This window comes from Podarcis filfolensis, assembly GCF_964270895.1.
Source record: "Podarcis filfolensis genome assembly, chromosome: 3".
In the NCBI taxonomy this organism is placed as follows: Eukaryota; Metazoa; Chordata; class Lepidosauria; order Squamata; family Lacertidae; genus Podarcis; species Podarcis filfolensis.
This window is the reverse complement of record NC_139606.1, coordinates 68,050,244-68,067,831: the sequence shown is the minus strand read 5'-3', so window position 1 is coordinate 68,067,831 and position 17,588 is coordinate 68,050,244. Positions and strand designations below refer to the sequence as shown.

Genomic DNA, 17,588 nt, shown 5'->3' with positions numbered 1-17,588 from the left:
CAATAAATTTTCGAAGTACAGGATGTATGCAAAAAAAAAAAAAAAAAAAAAAAAAAAGACAGTGAGAGGAAAGATCAAGAGATATTCAGAAGACAGGCTTTTGTCCAATTATAAAGTTGCATTAAAAAGATCTCACTTCAAATGCAGCCTTGTCCACATTAGGAGCACAAGGAAGCTGCTTTATATTGAAACAGACCATCTTCCTCAGTATTGTCTGCTTTCCAGGGTTTCAGGTAGGAATCTCTCCCAGTCCTGCCTGGAGATGCTGAATATTGAACTTGGGACCTCCTGCATGCAACACAGATGCTCTACCCATGAGCCATACAAATAATACTAACAAACCCATCCTAGCATCCCAAGGCACAAGAAGGTCAGATAAAGAGGTCTTCTACCTTATAAGGTAAAGAAGAGAAGAAAGCTGATTGCTGAAGAATTGATGCTTTTGAATTATGGTGCTGGTGGAGATTCTTGAGAGTCCCATGGACTGCAAGAAGATCAAACCTATCCATTCTGAAGGAAATCAGCCCTGAGTGCTCACTGGAAGGACAGATCGTGAAGCTGAGGCTCCAATACTTTGGCCACCTCATGAGGAGAGAAGACTCCCTGGAAAAGACCCTGAGGTTGGGAAAGATGGAGGGCACAAGGAGAAGGGGAAGACAGAGGACGAGATGGTTGGACAGTGTTCTCGAAGCTATCAACATGAGTTTGACCAACATGAGTTTGCAGGAGGCAGTGGAAGACAGGAGTGCCTGGCGTGCTCTGGTCCATGGGGTCACGAAGAGTCGGACACGACTAAACAGCTAAACAACAACCACCTTATAAGACTTTTCACTGTTTGGGAAAATAATTTTTGAAAGTGTGACGTGTCAACCGGCACACTTTGTAGGTGCTGATGATAAAATGCCTTTTAAGAAAATAATTTAAGCTTTTAAAATTCCAGAATGAACAAGTACGTGAATTAACCAGGGTACTGGATATTAAGATGGAGGGTGCACTTCTATTCCCAAGAAAAAGAAAGCAAACAGGTTTAGCTTAAGTTTGAAATAAAAGGCCTAGAGTCCTGCTGAGTCCTGCTGACAGGACCATTGAAGTGATGCACAGCCAGCTATGCTTATGGTATTATTGAAGTGTTCGCTCATTAAAAGCTTTTCAATTATGACAGCTGGTTTGGTCCTGAAGCCTGCTTACCCCAGAGGAAATCTACATGACAATTTCTTCTTGTAGTAGAAAAATGAGTATTCCTAGCACATGCCCACTAAAGGATAGAGGAAAACACAAAGAGGACATACTAATAGATCAAAAGGAGGGTGGGATTGGAGAGAATCAGTCAAAAAGTTTCCTTTGGTTTGCAGTTCATACAGCTGCACAAGGGTTTTAAAATATACATACATACATACATACATACATACATAATGATTGCTTCAGTTTTTAAAGACTAATCTGTATCAAATTACAACCACCCATTTTAAACGAATATTGAATATATAGGTAGCCATGCCCTCTGTTCCTTGTTTGAGGATTAGGATTCAATAGGAATTCACTACTTATAAATCCATGAAACATTAAGGTGTGGCCAAATGTATATAAGTTATGACTTGCTAATAGTTTCACATGCACATGACTAGCTAATCCTTTTTACTACAAAATGTATTAAGTGGTTCTTTGGGGGGGAGAGGAGAGAGAGAGAAACATAGATAAATCATGATTTAAGAAACACATTCAGAAAGTGTGATAAATAGTGAACAGCAAAGATTTAGAACCCTTACCTCGGTAGAATTACTGGAATTCTGAGGTAGCTGTGTTCCAGTAAATCCATGCCCTCCAGTTGAGTCAAAAATCTAATTGAAAAGAATGTGTATCCTAATATAAACAAAGCATTCCTTGCAAAACGGTTTCACATGCACAAAAAAAGGAAGGAAAAGCTAGTGAACTTAGATTAGTAAAGCCGAACAACTGAAGAGTAGTTTACTATTTTTAAATTTGGGTGTTAGTGTGTGCAGGCATTCCAGGAAAAGGGCAGGGTGCCCTTGCACTAAGAGATTATACTGACATTCAGACCTTCCATTTTCTATACGCTAAAAATCACATGCATGCACTATATAATTCTGCCAGATATCTGTCCTGACAGCTGAGAGCATTTTGTACACACTAGCCCTAGAATCCTGGGGCAATTGTGCTAACCAAGCAGCCAACACAAACAGCTGCCAATCAGGAAGCTGACTTCACATCCAATTGCTCTCAAGCCTTTCCAAGGATCATCCTGATAACCAGTTTCTGAGCAGCCACTCCTAGCCTAGCTCTCCTTTCACTGCCAACTTGGAAGAGAGGGATGCAAATAGCTTGACTAAGAGAAAGTATGCCCCTTGGCACATTGTCCCCAAGTCCAGGTATGTCTCCCAAATAGTTGCTTCAGTAATGAAGAGAATGCAGAATGGCAGTGATCAATGGTGAGTGCATTTGTTTCAGAGATAGCGTATTAGGAGTCCAAGTGATTGTTGGTGGGGTGATTGTACTTGGAGAACTCTTTGGGCCAAATCCTTCCTCTCCAGCAACAATTTGTTAGGCAGGCGAAGAGTTGGCGCCAGCATGTTGTTTCAAATACAGTTGGAGAATTCACTGCAAACTTGTTACAGTTATCAAACTAAAACACTCTGGAAAAGGTTCTTAGGGCAATCCTATATCTTAATCTTTCATCCAGCCATGTTTAAAATACACACAAGCAACATCATGCACTCAAAGTTTACATACAGCAATTAAATACCAGTGCAAATCATGTACTACTATTTTTGTTTGTTTGTTTATTAGATTTCTCACTTGCCACACACCATAAGGACCCAGGGCAGGTTTCAACAATAAAACATACAATTATAAAACAAATAAAACAGTTACAAAATAGGATCTCCTTTCAGCAGCTGAACCTAGATAGCAGTGGCTGAACCCAATATATGAATGACAGTAACCAATGGCAGCTGTTTTTGCTGAGCAAGACACACAGCTCAATGAGTGCTCCATACCAGCTGGGGTTTTTTGTGTGTGATTTGTATGTGATGGTTGTTTTGCATGTAAAATTTCCAAGCCTTAAGAAACATTGGATCATGTACTCATTACCCATGTCTTCTCCCCTCTCCACCAAACGCACTCCCTCCAGTTCCCACGTGGTTAACACTAACTGGGATTTGAAGCCAACCTGGTAAACTGCAAGCCCTTTAGTACATTTCAAAGGTAAGTTAGGACTCAGAATATTTATGATGTCCTCCCCTTTCTCCTTAAAAACATTATTACTATAAAGTCTGTTCTACTGATGTGTCACTGCTATCATTTTTATTACGTCTCAATAGCTGGGTTTTCGATAAGGAGCATGTGAGAAACCACTTGAAGATAAAAGCAGAGCTGTTTTGTTTTTCCGATATGCTTCTGATTATTAATCTATCTTATTAAATGTATTTTAAGATAAGGAACTGCGCTTATGGCTTTAAATGATTCACAGCACTCATGGCTGCCATGTACTTCATACAGTGGGCATAATGGAAACCTGGTGGAATGGAGGAAACCAGTGGGACATCAGTGGGTTATCTTCAGTTATAAACTCTATAGGACGGACAGGGAAGGACACACAGGACATGGTGCCATTCTGTATGTCAAAGAGCTCATTAAGTCCACTGAGTCCAGCAAAGTAGAATTCCCCAAAGGATTTGTCAGGGAACTGCCATCGGAACTAGAGGAGGCGAGGCGAGGCTCCACAGCGATGCTGGGAAGGGGCCAAGCAGGGAGAGAGGCAGGTCTCCGGTTGGGGAAGAAAATCAGCGCAACACCAGGGATAGAGGGGGGCCAATGGGGGAAGCAGAGAGCAGGCTCCGGGACTCTTCACTGGGCACCAGCGGGGAGAGCACAGGTTCTCCGCTACCCACACCCGCCCTGCGCAGAAGACTTCCGCGCAGGGACAGTAGGAGGAGACTGGGCGTCAAACAACTTTTATGTTGGAAAAGGTTTAAGAAACACCCACTGACGGATTCTGCCAGTGACTGAACAGCCACGGAGTGGATGGCTGTCCAGCGAGAAATGGTTTAACCAGCCAACCTAGCCCCAGAGCGGCGGCAACTTACGCACAAGCAACCCCTAAAGCCATTACAGGATTTGTTCAGGGTCATAAAATTATACATGGCATGGAGAAAGTGAATAGGAAAAAGTCCCCCCCCCTCTCATAATACTGGAACTCATGGACATCCAGTGAAGATGCATGTTGGAAAATTCAAGATAGATAAATGACATGTTCACATGTCATAAGGTTTGATTGTTAAAATGAAGGAATTGGGATAAACTAAAAGTTGACATAAAGTTATAAGCCCCTAGCTATGTCATGTTTCCAGAATATCCATCTTCAGATGAGGGCTCTAGCTGTGATATTCTGGTCCAGTCTGCAGACTGAAAACTTACAATATGGTTTGATCAACGTATTCAATTGTGATAACGTAATATTTTACAATAACTATATAAACTTGGCTCACATTTCCCATTTGCAAAGTAGGATATTATGGAAGGTTTCCTATTACAAACCATTTAACCCAGTGGGATTTGCAAAAAGAAGGCAGGGTAACATTGGTTCCCACAGCTGATGCTTCATACTTGCCCCATGTTTCTGAAGTACAGTGTACAACTTTGCTTTTGGTTGGGTTACGTTTACTAAATTTGTGTATCATTTCCCACAGCAGAAGTCCCAAAGAGATTTACAATGAGATGTGCTCCATTTCGTTTATAGTTAAATGACATACTTTATAATCTTTCCAAACAATGTGTTATTAAGTCACATCAAAAAGATAGGTAGCCACTGTATGTAAACATAGATAATGTAACTTCCAGTCTCTTCAATTTAGAGAAAATATATTAGCAAAGTCATTCACTTGAGAGAGGCTGTTATCAATTTTAGAGTGACTGAATTAATAATAATAATCCAGGAACAAGAGAAAATAAGTTATGGATTTGGTACCTAGGTTCTATAGATATGAAAAGTTGTTCCATTGATTTACAGTTACCGTAAAGTGTTCAGGCTGGGTTTTTATTTCCATGTTTCATTACATTTCTGGAACCATGGAGAAGCAACCTATGTGCCACTGGTGATTTCCCAATCATAATAAAGTTTTACTTTATTTGTATTGCCTATCTTGGTCACGTTTACCCTCCACTTTCCTGTACTTGTCTACTAAATGCCCACACTATTTATTTAAAGGGTTTTTTATATTTTAAAAAAGTACTTCAGAGGAACCAGTTGTGATTAGGGAGCTCCTATCAACTGAGAATTCACCCACATGTCTTCTTTAGCGAAGAGGAGGAAGCTGGTTTCATTCTGATAAAACTGCCTTTATCCATGTCTCCTTATCTTGCTGGTCATTTGAGAACACATCACTCAGCTTCATCTTACGGAAAGGCCTGACTGTTGCAATGGCAAATCCAGTGTCATATTTTATCATCCTGCATATCCTGCCGTTGCTGGGAAGTGACTTTTATCACTCTTAACTACCTAGGCCTAGATTAGCATCTTACAATGACATCTGAAGACTGCCTGATGTGGGAGATGCTACATGCAACTGCAAGGAAACATGGTGTGTGGCATGTGTGTGGCTGCTGGCTTTCTGCACACCACTGTTTGAAATAACCAATTAGGCATCCTACACCACTGATGGATCATCAACGCAATTTTAGAACAATTTTATAGATTTTTTTTTAAATTAAAAAATATATATGCATCAACTGGAAACTACCTGTGTTATAGATGGCCTTTTTTCCTTTGCCTTTCTTGCAAGGGTATCCAGTCCCTTAAGGGAGGAAAACAAACCTTTCTTGCTCCGAACCCTCTGTGAGAGAGACAGTGTTCGCTTCCTAAGAGCTGCCTCATCTCTGGAGCAGATCTAATTGATAGAAAGAGAGGGGGGGGTGTAAACGAGGAAGATACAAGCATAGTTATAAATATAAGCTTTTCATAACTTGTTCATCAAAACAAAAGGTAGCAAAAACCTAATTATAATGAAATGTGACAGAAAAGATGAACAGTGCAATCCTATGTATATCTGTTCAGAAATATTTGTCATTGAGCTCAATGGAATTTACTCCTAGGTGTAAATGTGTCTAGAATTGCAGCCAAAGACATTAAAAAAACAAACCCCGCACACACCAGCTACGATTTATCTGTGAAATACCTCCTGCCAAACCCACATAAGCTTTTGCAAAGCAGCCAACAAAGAATGGTAAGCTGTGAACTGGCCGGATTCCAAAAGGAAGAGATGCATTATAACATGCAGGGTAAACAGTGTGTTTAGTGTAAGGCTGAATTATAGATCTTAATAGAATGTGGCGATACCAGCATCCTAGAGAAAGCTTTCCGAGCTTTGAAAAAATGATTTTAAAACCATTTTGGAACTAATTTTACTTTGCTTTAATTGGACATTTTAAGAGACTGTATGCATTTTTATATTTAATAATCAGTTCTATATTTCAGTAATAATGAGAACATGGTGTTGTTGGTTTTTTTAAAAAAAAGCTATACTTTTTCAACATACACCACCAGTATACATAATATATACATAACATGGTTAGTGTATCATAAGATTTTACTAGCAAGTAGATATTATATCTCATTTTTCAACAAAGTATCATTCATGTTGTTTTGAGCTTAGTGTTTCAGAGAGAAAAAGGACAATATACTGTTTGCTTTTTTTGGTAGAAACTTCTTTCAGGATCATTTCAAATGTTACAAATTTCCTACATGGCTGGCACTTCTATGGAACAAATAGAAGTAGTTAAAAAACAACAACCCCACATGAAGATCATGTGTGATGATCACACATTCATCTATTTCACTGTATCTACAGCAGTGGCCAGTTATAGATTCCCAGGGGGAAAACAGTCATGTGTGCCATTGCCACAGGAATGTTCATGTCTTTTCCAACATGAGAATACTTTTACAGTAAGGAACTCAGCTTTGCTGACATGGAGTTCCATTTTTCCACATCAAGTGAATCAGGTGTGGATCACTGTCTAGCTACAGTAATGGGCTGGATGAAGGTAAATAAATTGCTAATGAATTCTGATAAGATAGAGATGTTGTGGTTTGGCAGTTCTGAGAATCAGATGAACAAGCTGTTCTTGATGAGATTGCACTATCTTTGAAGACGGGTGGGGAGGTTATTGTTTCATTTTTTTCTTCTTGATTTTATTATGTGTTTTGTGTTTTTATCATGTATTTTTAAATGGTGAATCACCCTGAGATCTGCGGATGAAGGGTGATATACAAATGTATAATAATAATAATAATAATAATAATAATAATAATAATAATAAACAATATATATCCTGGGATGCTCCTTGATTCCACCTTGTCACTAGAGACTCAAGCGTTTGCAGTGTCATGGAGAATTTCCCCCAGCTCTGGCTGGTTAACCAGCAATAGCCATTCTTGGACCAGCTACAGTAATCTATGGTCTGATAACGTCCTGTTTTAATTACAGTAATCCATTCTATTTAGTGTTGCCCTTGAAGATGACACAGAAACTGCAGTGACCTGGCTCCTAAGCAGACTCTCTGTACACAACTTCTATTACACATGCTCTTATGAAGATTTGCACTGGCTGCCAATACATTTCAATTTCAAACTAAGTATTTTACAGATACAAAGTCTTGAATATCTTGGGACCAAAATACTTGAAAGAGTGTATCTCCTTGTACCATCCTGTCATATGTTAAGATCACCCAGAAAAGTTCTTCCTAGCATCTTGCCACCAGGAGTTGCAAAACATGGCATCTTCTCCATGGACTTTCCTCCTGGCTTTGAAACCACCTGCCTACCCCTCACTTATTCCAAAATTCAGCAGGTGCTCAATTTGATGGTATTCAGTCACCAGCTCAAAACTCAAGCTTTTGGGAGTGGTCACTAATATTCAGTAATTGGTGTAGTTTTGCTTTAATTGTGTTTTCATTATATTGTGTACGGACACAGGATTCTATTCAATTTTGCCATCATCCACCCTGAGATCTTTGGGAGACGTGTGAGATATAAATGGTCTAAACAAATGAGTAATATTAGTTGGTCTTTTTAAAGTATAGTACTTTTTCTTCAGACAAGAAAGGGGTCACAAAACTGACTTTCATCATCAGATTCACCTTGAAATTACATTTACCAGCAAAATATTTATATACCGTATTTTTCGCCCCATAGGGCGCACCGGCCCATAAGGCGCACCTAGTTTTTTGGGGGGAAATAAAGAAAAAAAATTATTCCCCCCCCCCAAGGCGCGAGGCTGGGGGGGGGGGAGCCCAAGCTTCCCCCGATCCCAGCCCCCAGAACAGGCAGCTCTGTGCAAGCCGGGGGAGCCCTCCCGCGGCTTGCGCGGAGCTACCCGAAGCCCCGGCGCGACTGCTCAGCGTGCCGGGGCTTCGGGATAAGAGGCAGCGCTGCGCAAGCTGGGGGAGCCCTCCCGCGGCTTGCGCAGAGCTACCCGAAGCCCCGGCGTGACTGCTCAGGGTGCCAGAGCTTCGGGGTGCAGGCAGCTCTGCGCAAGCCATGGGAGCCCGGGGGGAACTCCCGCGGGCTCCCACTGCGTGCGGAGAGCTTCCTGAATGAAGCCTGGAGAGCAAGAGGGGTCGGTGCGCACTGACCCCTCTCGCTCTCCAGGCTTCAGCGAAAGCCTGCATTCGCCCCATAGGACGCACACACATTTCCCCTTCATTTTTGGAGGGGAAAAAGTGCATCCTATAGGGCGAAAAATACAGTAGTTGTTAAATTTGTAAACCATCCTTCATCCGTAGATCTCAGGGCACAAAATACGTAACAAAAACAAGAATGGGGGAATAAACCACACAAATCAAAAACCCCTCCCCCTCCCCTGACACACATTTAAAAGGGTATAGCCAAAAGCCTGAAGAGGACCATATGTTATGGAGGGAGGGGGAAGGAAATATGCGTTTCTGCATCTTGTCACAAATAAACTCCTCTACGAAACACTTATATGAAGCCGTGTCCAACTCACCAGTGCATGGAAGGATGAGACAGAGAAGATGCCCAGCCTTCCTAATGCCATCTTTGAAGGACGACTGGCAGCTGCCAAAAGGCTCTTTGGATTTGGCAATTCCCCACCTTGCAAGCTGGCTAGATAACAGCGCATCCTGAAGAGATCCATGTTAAATTTCTCCAGATTCTGTTCCCATTGCTGGATCTGTTTATATACACAAAAATGAAATAGTAGAAGAAAAATTAATGGCTTGTGGAGGGTGGTCAAAGCTCTGCACCCTCAGCTAAATCACTTTCATCTGTAGCATTCGGAGGGCTGATTAGTTGCTCACATCCAAAAAGACATTCTGTCACACTCAAAAAATGAACCCTCAAAAAATGGATCAAAATAAAACAAAGTTGGTGGCCTTAGCTGCACACTGACATCATTATTTAGGAAAATAGTTGGTTACCCACAGAAGCCAAACATTTTTTAAAAAGGATTCTTGCAATCCATAATGCTCTAGACTACTTACAGATTACATTATGCTTCCTATCTGGATTGCACCACATAGGTTGCCCTGGGTATAAACAGTATTTGGGGCTCTGAAATGTTGTCTCACAATATGGGGACAATTTTTTCTGGATCACAGTCACCATCTTTAATTACTATGAGTGACCTACTCGGTGGAAGCATATTCAGTAATACACAGAAAAGACAACAAAATATATGCACACCCTCACAAGGTCCAAGATGCTTCTAGTTACAATCAGTTTGTTACAAGGATACAACAATCTAATTCCCATCTTATCTCTTTGGTTTAAAGATTAAACAAAGTTTGAAGGAAGTATTTGAAAGTTGTCTCTTTCTACTCCTACTTTAAAGATGAAAGGTACAGAACCGCCTTGTGGAAGCACACATGTTAGCTGATAGGAAGCAGAAAGGGCCCAAGAGAATCTGTTGAAGGCTGTTCATAACCCAGTCCCTTCTCCAAGCTTATAAAGCCTTAAACATGCAATTCATCACTCTGTACATAAAAGGTTGATAATATAAATAAAATGTTAATCATGAAGGTGATTGCAATGAGTTAATTTGATGAATAAATAGCATAGTGGTACGACTTATGCCTTTACTTTAATGATGGAGCCATGCAAAAACTTAGGACCCCACAGAGACTGTTCCTCCTTTAAGATGTCCTGCTATTTTATATGATGATTTTGTCAACCACATTACAAACACCACACACAAAAACTTTTTTACACTTCAATTACTACATCTCAGAGACAACCCATATGGCATCAATATAGATGACTCACCAAGTATTTAGGTTGTTTCATCTTTGTTTTACAAGGCTCTCTCTAAAGCCAATTTGATACAGCACATATTTTACTCATGCAAATCTGGGAAGCCAGAACCAAAAGGCTTGTGAAAGATGAGATCAAGTGGCTGATCCAAGATAGATATGTGCTTCCCATGGACAAGCGGCTGTCAGGGAGAGTCACTGAGTCACAGGGTAAGTATGGAGGTAAAATTTTATTATTGTTGAGACTTAATACAGAGAGGTTTATCCCCTTTAAACACCCTTGTTCTGGCACAATTCTCCAAGTGAGGTTAGATTACTTCTTGGGGCCGTAAGCCTTCCAACTTGAAAGGCAATTCTGAGTACTTTTTCAGAGGCCAAAAACAGATGACGGACATGATATCCTAATGAAAGAGGTAAAGATCTGCACCTAGTGAAGGCTTACTAATGTAACTGGTTCATCAGAGAAGAGGCAAGTGACAGTGCTCAGGTCTCCACTTTCGCCATCTCTAATTGGCTTGCCCCAGAAGCTTTCTAAGTCCTGGCCTACACAGTAGCTAATTAATAAAGAGATGAGGGGGGGAATCTTCTGCAGCCCAATTGAGCTTTTACCTGTGCAAGGCTAAGTGTCCTGAGACCTAGAGTAAGTATTCTTTTGAAGGCACTGCATTGCTAAAATTCAGCAGCTTGGAGACTTGGAGGGGGCGGGAAGGAAGGCAGGAAGACAGGCAGGAAGGAACTATTCTACCATGTGTTTTTCTAGTCAGTGATAACTTTTACAAAAGAGGCATTTCTATCTCCTTTTAAAGGCACCTACATTGGACACCACAAAACTAGGTCACAGGCAGGAGTGAATTGCACCTCACCTCTGTTCAGAACAGACAGGAGTGTGGGTGTCCAATCATGGCACCCAGTGAAATGTGATAATGTTTAAGGGGGTGTGCTCACTGTGTGACAGGCAGAATCAGAGCACACAAGAACTGAACAGGAAATGCAGTCGTGTTATGCACTCTGGATTTTTGAGGAGGCATTTACTGAGACCTTTTGTGGGTACCATAGGAGATGTTGGTGGGCACACTGGCATCTGTAGGTGCCACTGACCCCGCCTTATGATAATCTCACTCATGCCATTTTTATGCCACTATTATTGTAGTGAGAGAAAATAGTACTCCCTGATCTCTCTGTGTGAAACATTTGATCCAGGTAGGGGAAGGTCTTTATGAATTTCTATGCAATTTCAGCCTAAGAGACACTTCTTTTCTATTAAGGGCCTGCTTTCAGCATTAAACACAGCATGGGGTTTTCTAAGATTTTCTAATAGACTTGGCATCTACCCTACATATAACGCAGAACATAGTGATTTCTGCAGATTCAGCTCCTGATCCCTGCTAAATTCAGTTCAGCTGCAACTGTACCTGAAACAGTTCTTTCATCTAAGATATAAAGCTGGAGATCCCATCACCTTGTCATGGTTAAAGATCATTTCACACTTATAATCATAATCCCATTTCACACTTATAATCATAATGCCATAATGGTTAATTCCATTTAAAGCACATTTATTTCACAGTACTTCATATGCTGTGGATGATAATGGCTGTGTTCTTACAGGTTCCTTTAAAATGAAAATACAAAGAGCACTGTAGTATTTGAGACATTATAGCATGGGCCTTCATAGGCAACAGCCTCCCTGATCACTCAACTACAATTTGTTAAAGTGTTGTTTGCTCAGTCTCTGTATTTGCTATGAGCAAATACATGATATCTACCCATTACTATGAATGTAAAAAGATTTAACAATTCATATCCTTTTTCAGGAAAATTACAGCTCAAACCTTCCATGATTTAGCAAGCTAATATGGTTGCAAGTGGATTTTTTACAGAAACAAATGATGCACAAATGACAGCTACACTTGCGCTAAGATTTCCATAAGTTGAATTTATGTCATGCGAAAATTCAGCTGAAACATGGTGGAAGGAAGGAAAGGGAAGAAAACATCAAGAGGATAGAATAAAAAGCTGTCTGAATGCAGCCTTTGCTAATTAATCTTGTCTCTTCTACATCTGTCCAGAAACCAGACCATTTAGAAAAAACAGAACATAGGATTACCCATGACTGAGGACAATGGAAAACCTCGCCAACTTTGGGGGATTGCCAACTTTGGGGGATTTGGCCTAGATCAGAGGTTCCCAAACTTATTTGGCCTACTGCCCCCTTTTCAGAATTTTTTTTACTCCGCAGTCACCTGGAAATCTACCTTCTTTAAGTGAAGGGGCAGGGCTGGTGCCAAATAGGCAGGCAAGCTGTGATCCATTTCCCAGGCCTGGGTGAAGCTGAGAAGCGTTCACTCAAGCCCAGGAAAACGCCTCACCTCCAGCATGACCACCAGATCCAGGGGAGGCATTGTTGTCCTGCAACGGTGCCCAACTTGGCATCGGTGCCCAGATGAAACATGTACGAATGGTTTTTCAATTTTTTCTTTCTTTATGCTTCCACCACCCCTTTATTTTTATTCAATGCCTCCCATTGCACCTGAGGCTACTACCGCCCCCCTGGATCATTCCAGCACCCCCCCCCCCGAGGTGTTCTTGCCAACTTTGGGAAGCACTGGACTAGATAAACCTGGCAGCACTTAGATGCATTAGTCATGGCAACAGCCTAATCAGGTTTGGAGTGGCCATGTTCTAACCAATGGCTGCTAGGCAGTAGCAGCTGAAGGGCAGCATGGGTAAGGCTGCAATGGTCTGCTGTCTTTTTGAGAGGGGAGCCCAGCATGGTGCCCCGCCAGCCACTACCACTGCCAGGAATGTGAAACAGGGCCATGTCTATTTGAAATGTAGTGGGGCTGATCAACCTCCATAGAATGCATGTGTATGAACCAAGGGAGAACTTGCCATGAAGATACTGGTTTTGATAGCTTTCCTGTGCTGAAGACAATGTGTGCAGCAGCTCCTACTTTCCCTGTTGTGGTTAATTTAGAACAAAGGAACTGAGCAGAGTGTGAACTCATTCCCCTTTAGGGTTAATTCCCTTCACACTGAACACTAATTAAGCATTCCTTTGACACAAATGTTAATCACAGTTAATGCTAACCAGGTTCACTCTTAATCAAGATTTACTACCCCACAGGGAAGTGTATTTAATGTTATTAACCACAATTACAATACAATAACCTAATTTTGGTCAAGACCATTGAGAAAAGGGTGGGATGGATGTATTCTGGACAGGGGAGCATCTAGGGAGATGTTCATTTCAATTATATTGATACTTTGTTGTTGGCCAGTGGGGCTTCTTTTTGAGCTGAACTATAAATGTTTTATTTATTTATAAAGCCCTCAATTTACATAGCAGGAAGTGAAATGAAAATTTGTTTTGCTTCTTTCAAGATTTCCACAGGAGGGAAGTTTGACTCCCGTTTACAGTTGCCTGTAAACGACAATTCAGTCGGATCTACTGCATCATACAGGCACTAGTGATGATCTCATTTGCAATGCATATCCATAGGGATGGTTGTTTTCTAGCCTCAAAGTGCTTAAACTGTGTACTCTGAAGAGTGATACTCTTTGCAAAAATCAATATGCAGAAGCTAATCCTTTATTACCTGGTTCTCAATTGCTTTCCTGTTTTTAGGGTCACTAACGATTGAGAGCTGCAGCTCAGCCATCTTTTTCATCTTACTATCCATGTCAATCTTTTGGATAAGGCTTTTGGTCTGATTTTTCAGCAATCTGATCGTATCTTCTTTCCCAAGTTTCTTTGCAAAGAGAGATGCGGAAGCAGAGTGTATTGCTGTAACCCAGTTTTCAAGGTCAGTCTGGCTTGTAGCCTGAAAAAAGAAAAAAGCAAGAAATTTAACTTCATAAACAAAACACTATAATAGCATCTAGTGGGCTCCAAAACCAACTTCAGTCAAGAATAACAGTGTGGGGCCAGTCTAAGTGGGATCCACTTACCCTCCCCACTTCATTGCACCATGTTGCTTATATGCTACTTTCCCCATCGAAGTCTGCAAATAATAAAAGGTTTCTGCTATGCTAATGTTTCCTTGAACATGCCTTTCCAGGGGAGTCTCGTCACATACCAATTTCAGGGGATAATGGGTATACAGGGGAGATGTGGGGAGGAATGACCTGTTGCACAAGCAGAAGTCATTGTGCAGGGCTTGCACTGACAGGACTCTTTAACTGAATCACACTCAGGGATAAAATCTTCAGAGATACTCCTATGTCTCCAGTAATATCTGTGTTGCATAATGTTTAGGTGAAAATATTAGACAAAAGTTATTTCATTTTTTTAAAAAAAGAATTCAATAAATGACTGGCTATGGTCAACCAATTAAATTAATAAATGAATTATGCAGATTAACTTATTTATTTATTTCACAAATACAGGTTCTTACAAAAGCTATGTGTGACATCTGTCATATAAGAAGAGGCATTCTTTCTTCCCTCAGGCAAATGGATGGTAGGCCTCTTCTACTAGAAAAGTCATTGCATTACCTCTGTACATAATAAAAGCTGTTTTTCAGAAGTATGGTTTATATGCATGCTCAAATTTATGCAGATTAACTTAAATAATTTGATTAAATAGTATCCTTTTAATAGACTATGATTTCTTTAATTCGGTAGAAGTCCCTCTACCTAATTACCTTTAGATAGATAGTGTGCTTCCTGGCCTGCTACTTTATGGTCTGGTGAGTAGAATTCCTAAAGGAAGAGGGTTTATCTAAGATTTCTGGAGCACACAGAAGGAACAGAGACAAAACTACATGATCTAGAATTCTACTCCAAGAGCACTGATTTAAATACAATATGACTTCATTTAATGATAAAACACAAAAACCAAAAACAGAATACCTGGAATAAGTAGACATCACCGAAAGAGTTGCTGAGACAGAAAACATTCTCCTTCTTGGGGTGTTCTGGACAAGACTGCACTATACTGTCTTCTGCAAACAGGGCATATCGAGGCGAGCTGTTCTGCTCCATGGAATTTCTCCCATAAGTCTCATAAAACAGCAAGGTGCATCCTTTTCAAACGAAAAATGTAAAAACGAAAAGTAGTTCTGGTTTATGTCTTGGATCTTTCTAAACTCATATCCTCTTAAAATACAATATTAAAATGTTCATATGTGCAGTTGGAATTGGGAGCAACTTTCTACAGGAAGCACCGACCAAGTATGGCAACATATTCATCTTCAAACTTCTATACACACACATCTGAGAACTCTGGCCCAAATAGGTTCCTGGATTTATGCAAATAACTGGTTAAAGGTGTGAACTATTATGAGTGCTATTATCACACATTTTCTGTTAGCAGAGGGATACATTTTTTTAAAAAAATCCAGCACTCAAGACTGCTGCAAACTACCAAAGGCCAAACAAAAGAGGTATGTGTTACAGCACCTCTGGGAGGCCAACAGAGAGGAGTGTCAGACTTTAAGGATCCCTAAAGTTAAACAAAACAGTCTTAAAAGTGGTACATCCTGAAATATTAAAAGCTGGAAGGAAACAGGCTTCCAGAGACACATAAGAAATAAAAAGAAGGAGCCTGGCAAACATATATAGAGGAGGAATTCTATATTTTGGTGCCACCACTAAAAAAAAGTCCTGATTTATATACCTATTATTCAGTTCTCTACAGAAAGCAAGCCTTTTACATCTGAATTTAATGTTAGGGCAAGTTTATACAGGGGAAGGCCATTCTCCCATATGTATGAAATCCAGAGATAATAGATTTGCTATGGAAAACAGAGGCGGATTTAGGTGCTTGCAACTGGTTCGGTCACATGGAGTCTCAGGGACATGACAGCTATGATTTAAAATGGAGTGTGAGAAGTGGGGGTGCCAGATTTTGGCATCACACAGGGCGCAGCTGAAATTTGAGACCGAAAGGTCTACTGCCGGCCCAGAGTTTCATTGAAATCATTGGATTTTGCTGCCAGGTAAATGCATTTATCGTTGAAGTGTAAGATAGCAAACAGTAGTTGTCAATTCGAAGCTGATGACACCACTGTATTGTTGCTTACACACAATGTATTCTGTTAAAAATCTAGCAATCCCAAATAATGTCAATTGCTAAAAAGCTATTCAAAATGCACACATGCTTGAAACACACTTGTTAGCTATCACCATGATTTTATGTTGTCATTTTATGTGGGAACTAGGAGATTATAGCTGATATCCAACTAAGTCACACTTAAGCAGACCCATTGAAGCCGGTGGAATTAAGTTAGTCATAACTGATTTAAGTCCATTGATTTCAGTGGGTCTGTTCTAGGACTTAATCAGCTACCACCCCTTTATATTAAGAAATAAAATGGCAGCCCCTGTTTCTGCCCACAGATGGGACTAGACAGCCTTCTTGAGGCTGCCCCCACCTCTGCTTCCAGGACCAGATTACAGCATATGTGCTACGATCAGAACGTGGTTGGAATGTAATATTCCTTGCCCGGATAAATTAATTAGGGTGGACAGATGGTAAAGAAAAACATTCCATATTAAAGGAATGATCTTGATGGCCATTTAAGCACTGCTGAAGTCTCAGGACACCCATCAATTCACTTTTAGCAGGTGACCAGATGGTTGTAATCTTTCCTGTCATTGATAAAACTAAACATAGCTCAAGAGACGGCACAGAAAATAATACCACCTCCACAAATCAGTGGTTTTAGTTTAGTAAGTTAAAAGCACAAACAGAAGCTTCCAGCCATTTATACAGCTAGGAACACTCACTGATATCTGGCCAATTAGATTCCAAGTGCCTGACAAGTTAAATGATCTGAAAGCAAGCAAATTTCTACCACAACATCTACAAAGCTAGGATGTTTTCGCAGAAGAGGTCATCATGAAGCCCAGAGCAGCAACAGGTGGCAACATCAGTGAAGTCAAGTGTGAAACTGAACAAACATTTTGGATAATGCTTTGTCTTGAGGCACACCAAGATGTCAAGTGTAGTATGAGAAGTCTCAGGGATGGGAAGCTTATGAATTTACCGAAAGCAAGTCAGATATATACTACTGCTACAAAAATCCAAAAGTCCTTATTCTTTTGATTTTACATAGGCTGTCAGTAGGCCTGGTTTATCATTTTAGGGCCTTTGCCCCGCTAAAAATAAATCCAATATGCACTCTGGACTTAGGCATAAATACTTGAAAATAAACAGAGGTAAAGGTTTAACCTTTTAATTGAACATTTAATTCGATATTTTGACTTCTTTGGGAAAAGTCCCAGCTCAGTGGAAAAGCACATGCTTTGCTTGCAGAAGTCCCCAGGTTCAACTCCAAGCACCTCCTGCCTAAAAACCTGGA

General features: G+C 40.6%; 1 protein-coding gene across 3 annotated transcripts in view; it reads right to left on the bottom strand.

The window, feature by feature from the left end:
- The window catches only part of TIAM2 (TIAM Rac1 associated GEF 2), a 122,552-nt gene that overhangs the window by 52,455 nt on the left and 52,509 nt on the right, over nucleotides 1–17,588 (bottom strand). For all 3 annotated transcript variants that reach the window (XM_083607927.1, XM_083607925.1, XM_083607926.1), the window contains 5 exons: nucleotides 15,136–15,308; nucleotides 13,881–14,105; nucleotides 9,018–9,203; nucleotides 5,757–5,903; nucleotides 1,767–1,838 (listed from right to left, as the gene is read on the bottom strand). In XM_083607927.1, coding sequence (XP_083464053.1) covers nucleotides 1,767–1,838; nucleotides 5,757–5,903; nucleotides 9,018–9,203; nucleotides 13,881–14,105; nucleotides 15,136–15,308 — 803 coding nt within the window. The remainder of the gene's footprint in view (nucleotides 1–1,766; nucleotides 1,839–5,756; nucleotides 5,904–9,017; nucleotides 9,204–13,880; nucleotides 14,106–15,135; nucleotides 15,309–17,588) is intronic.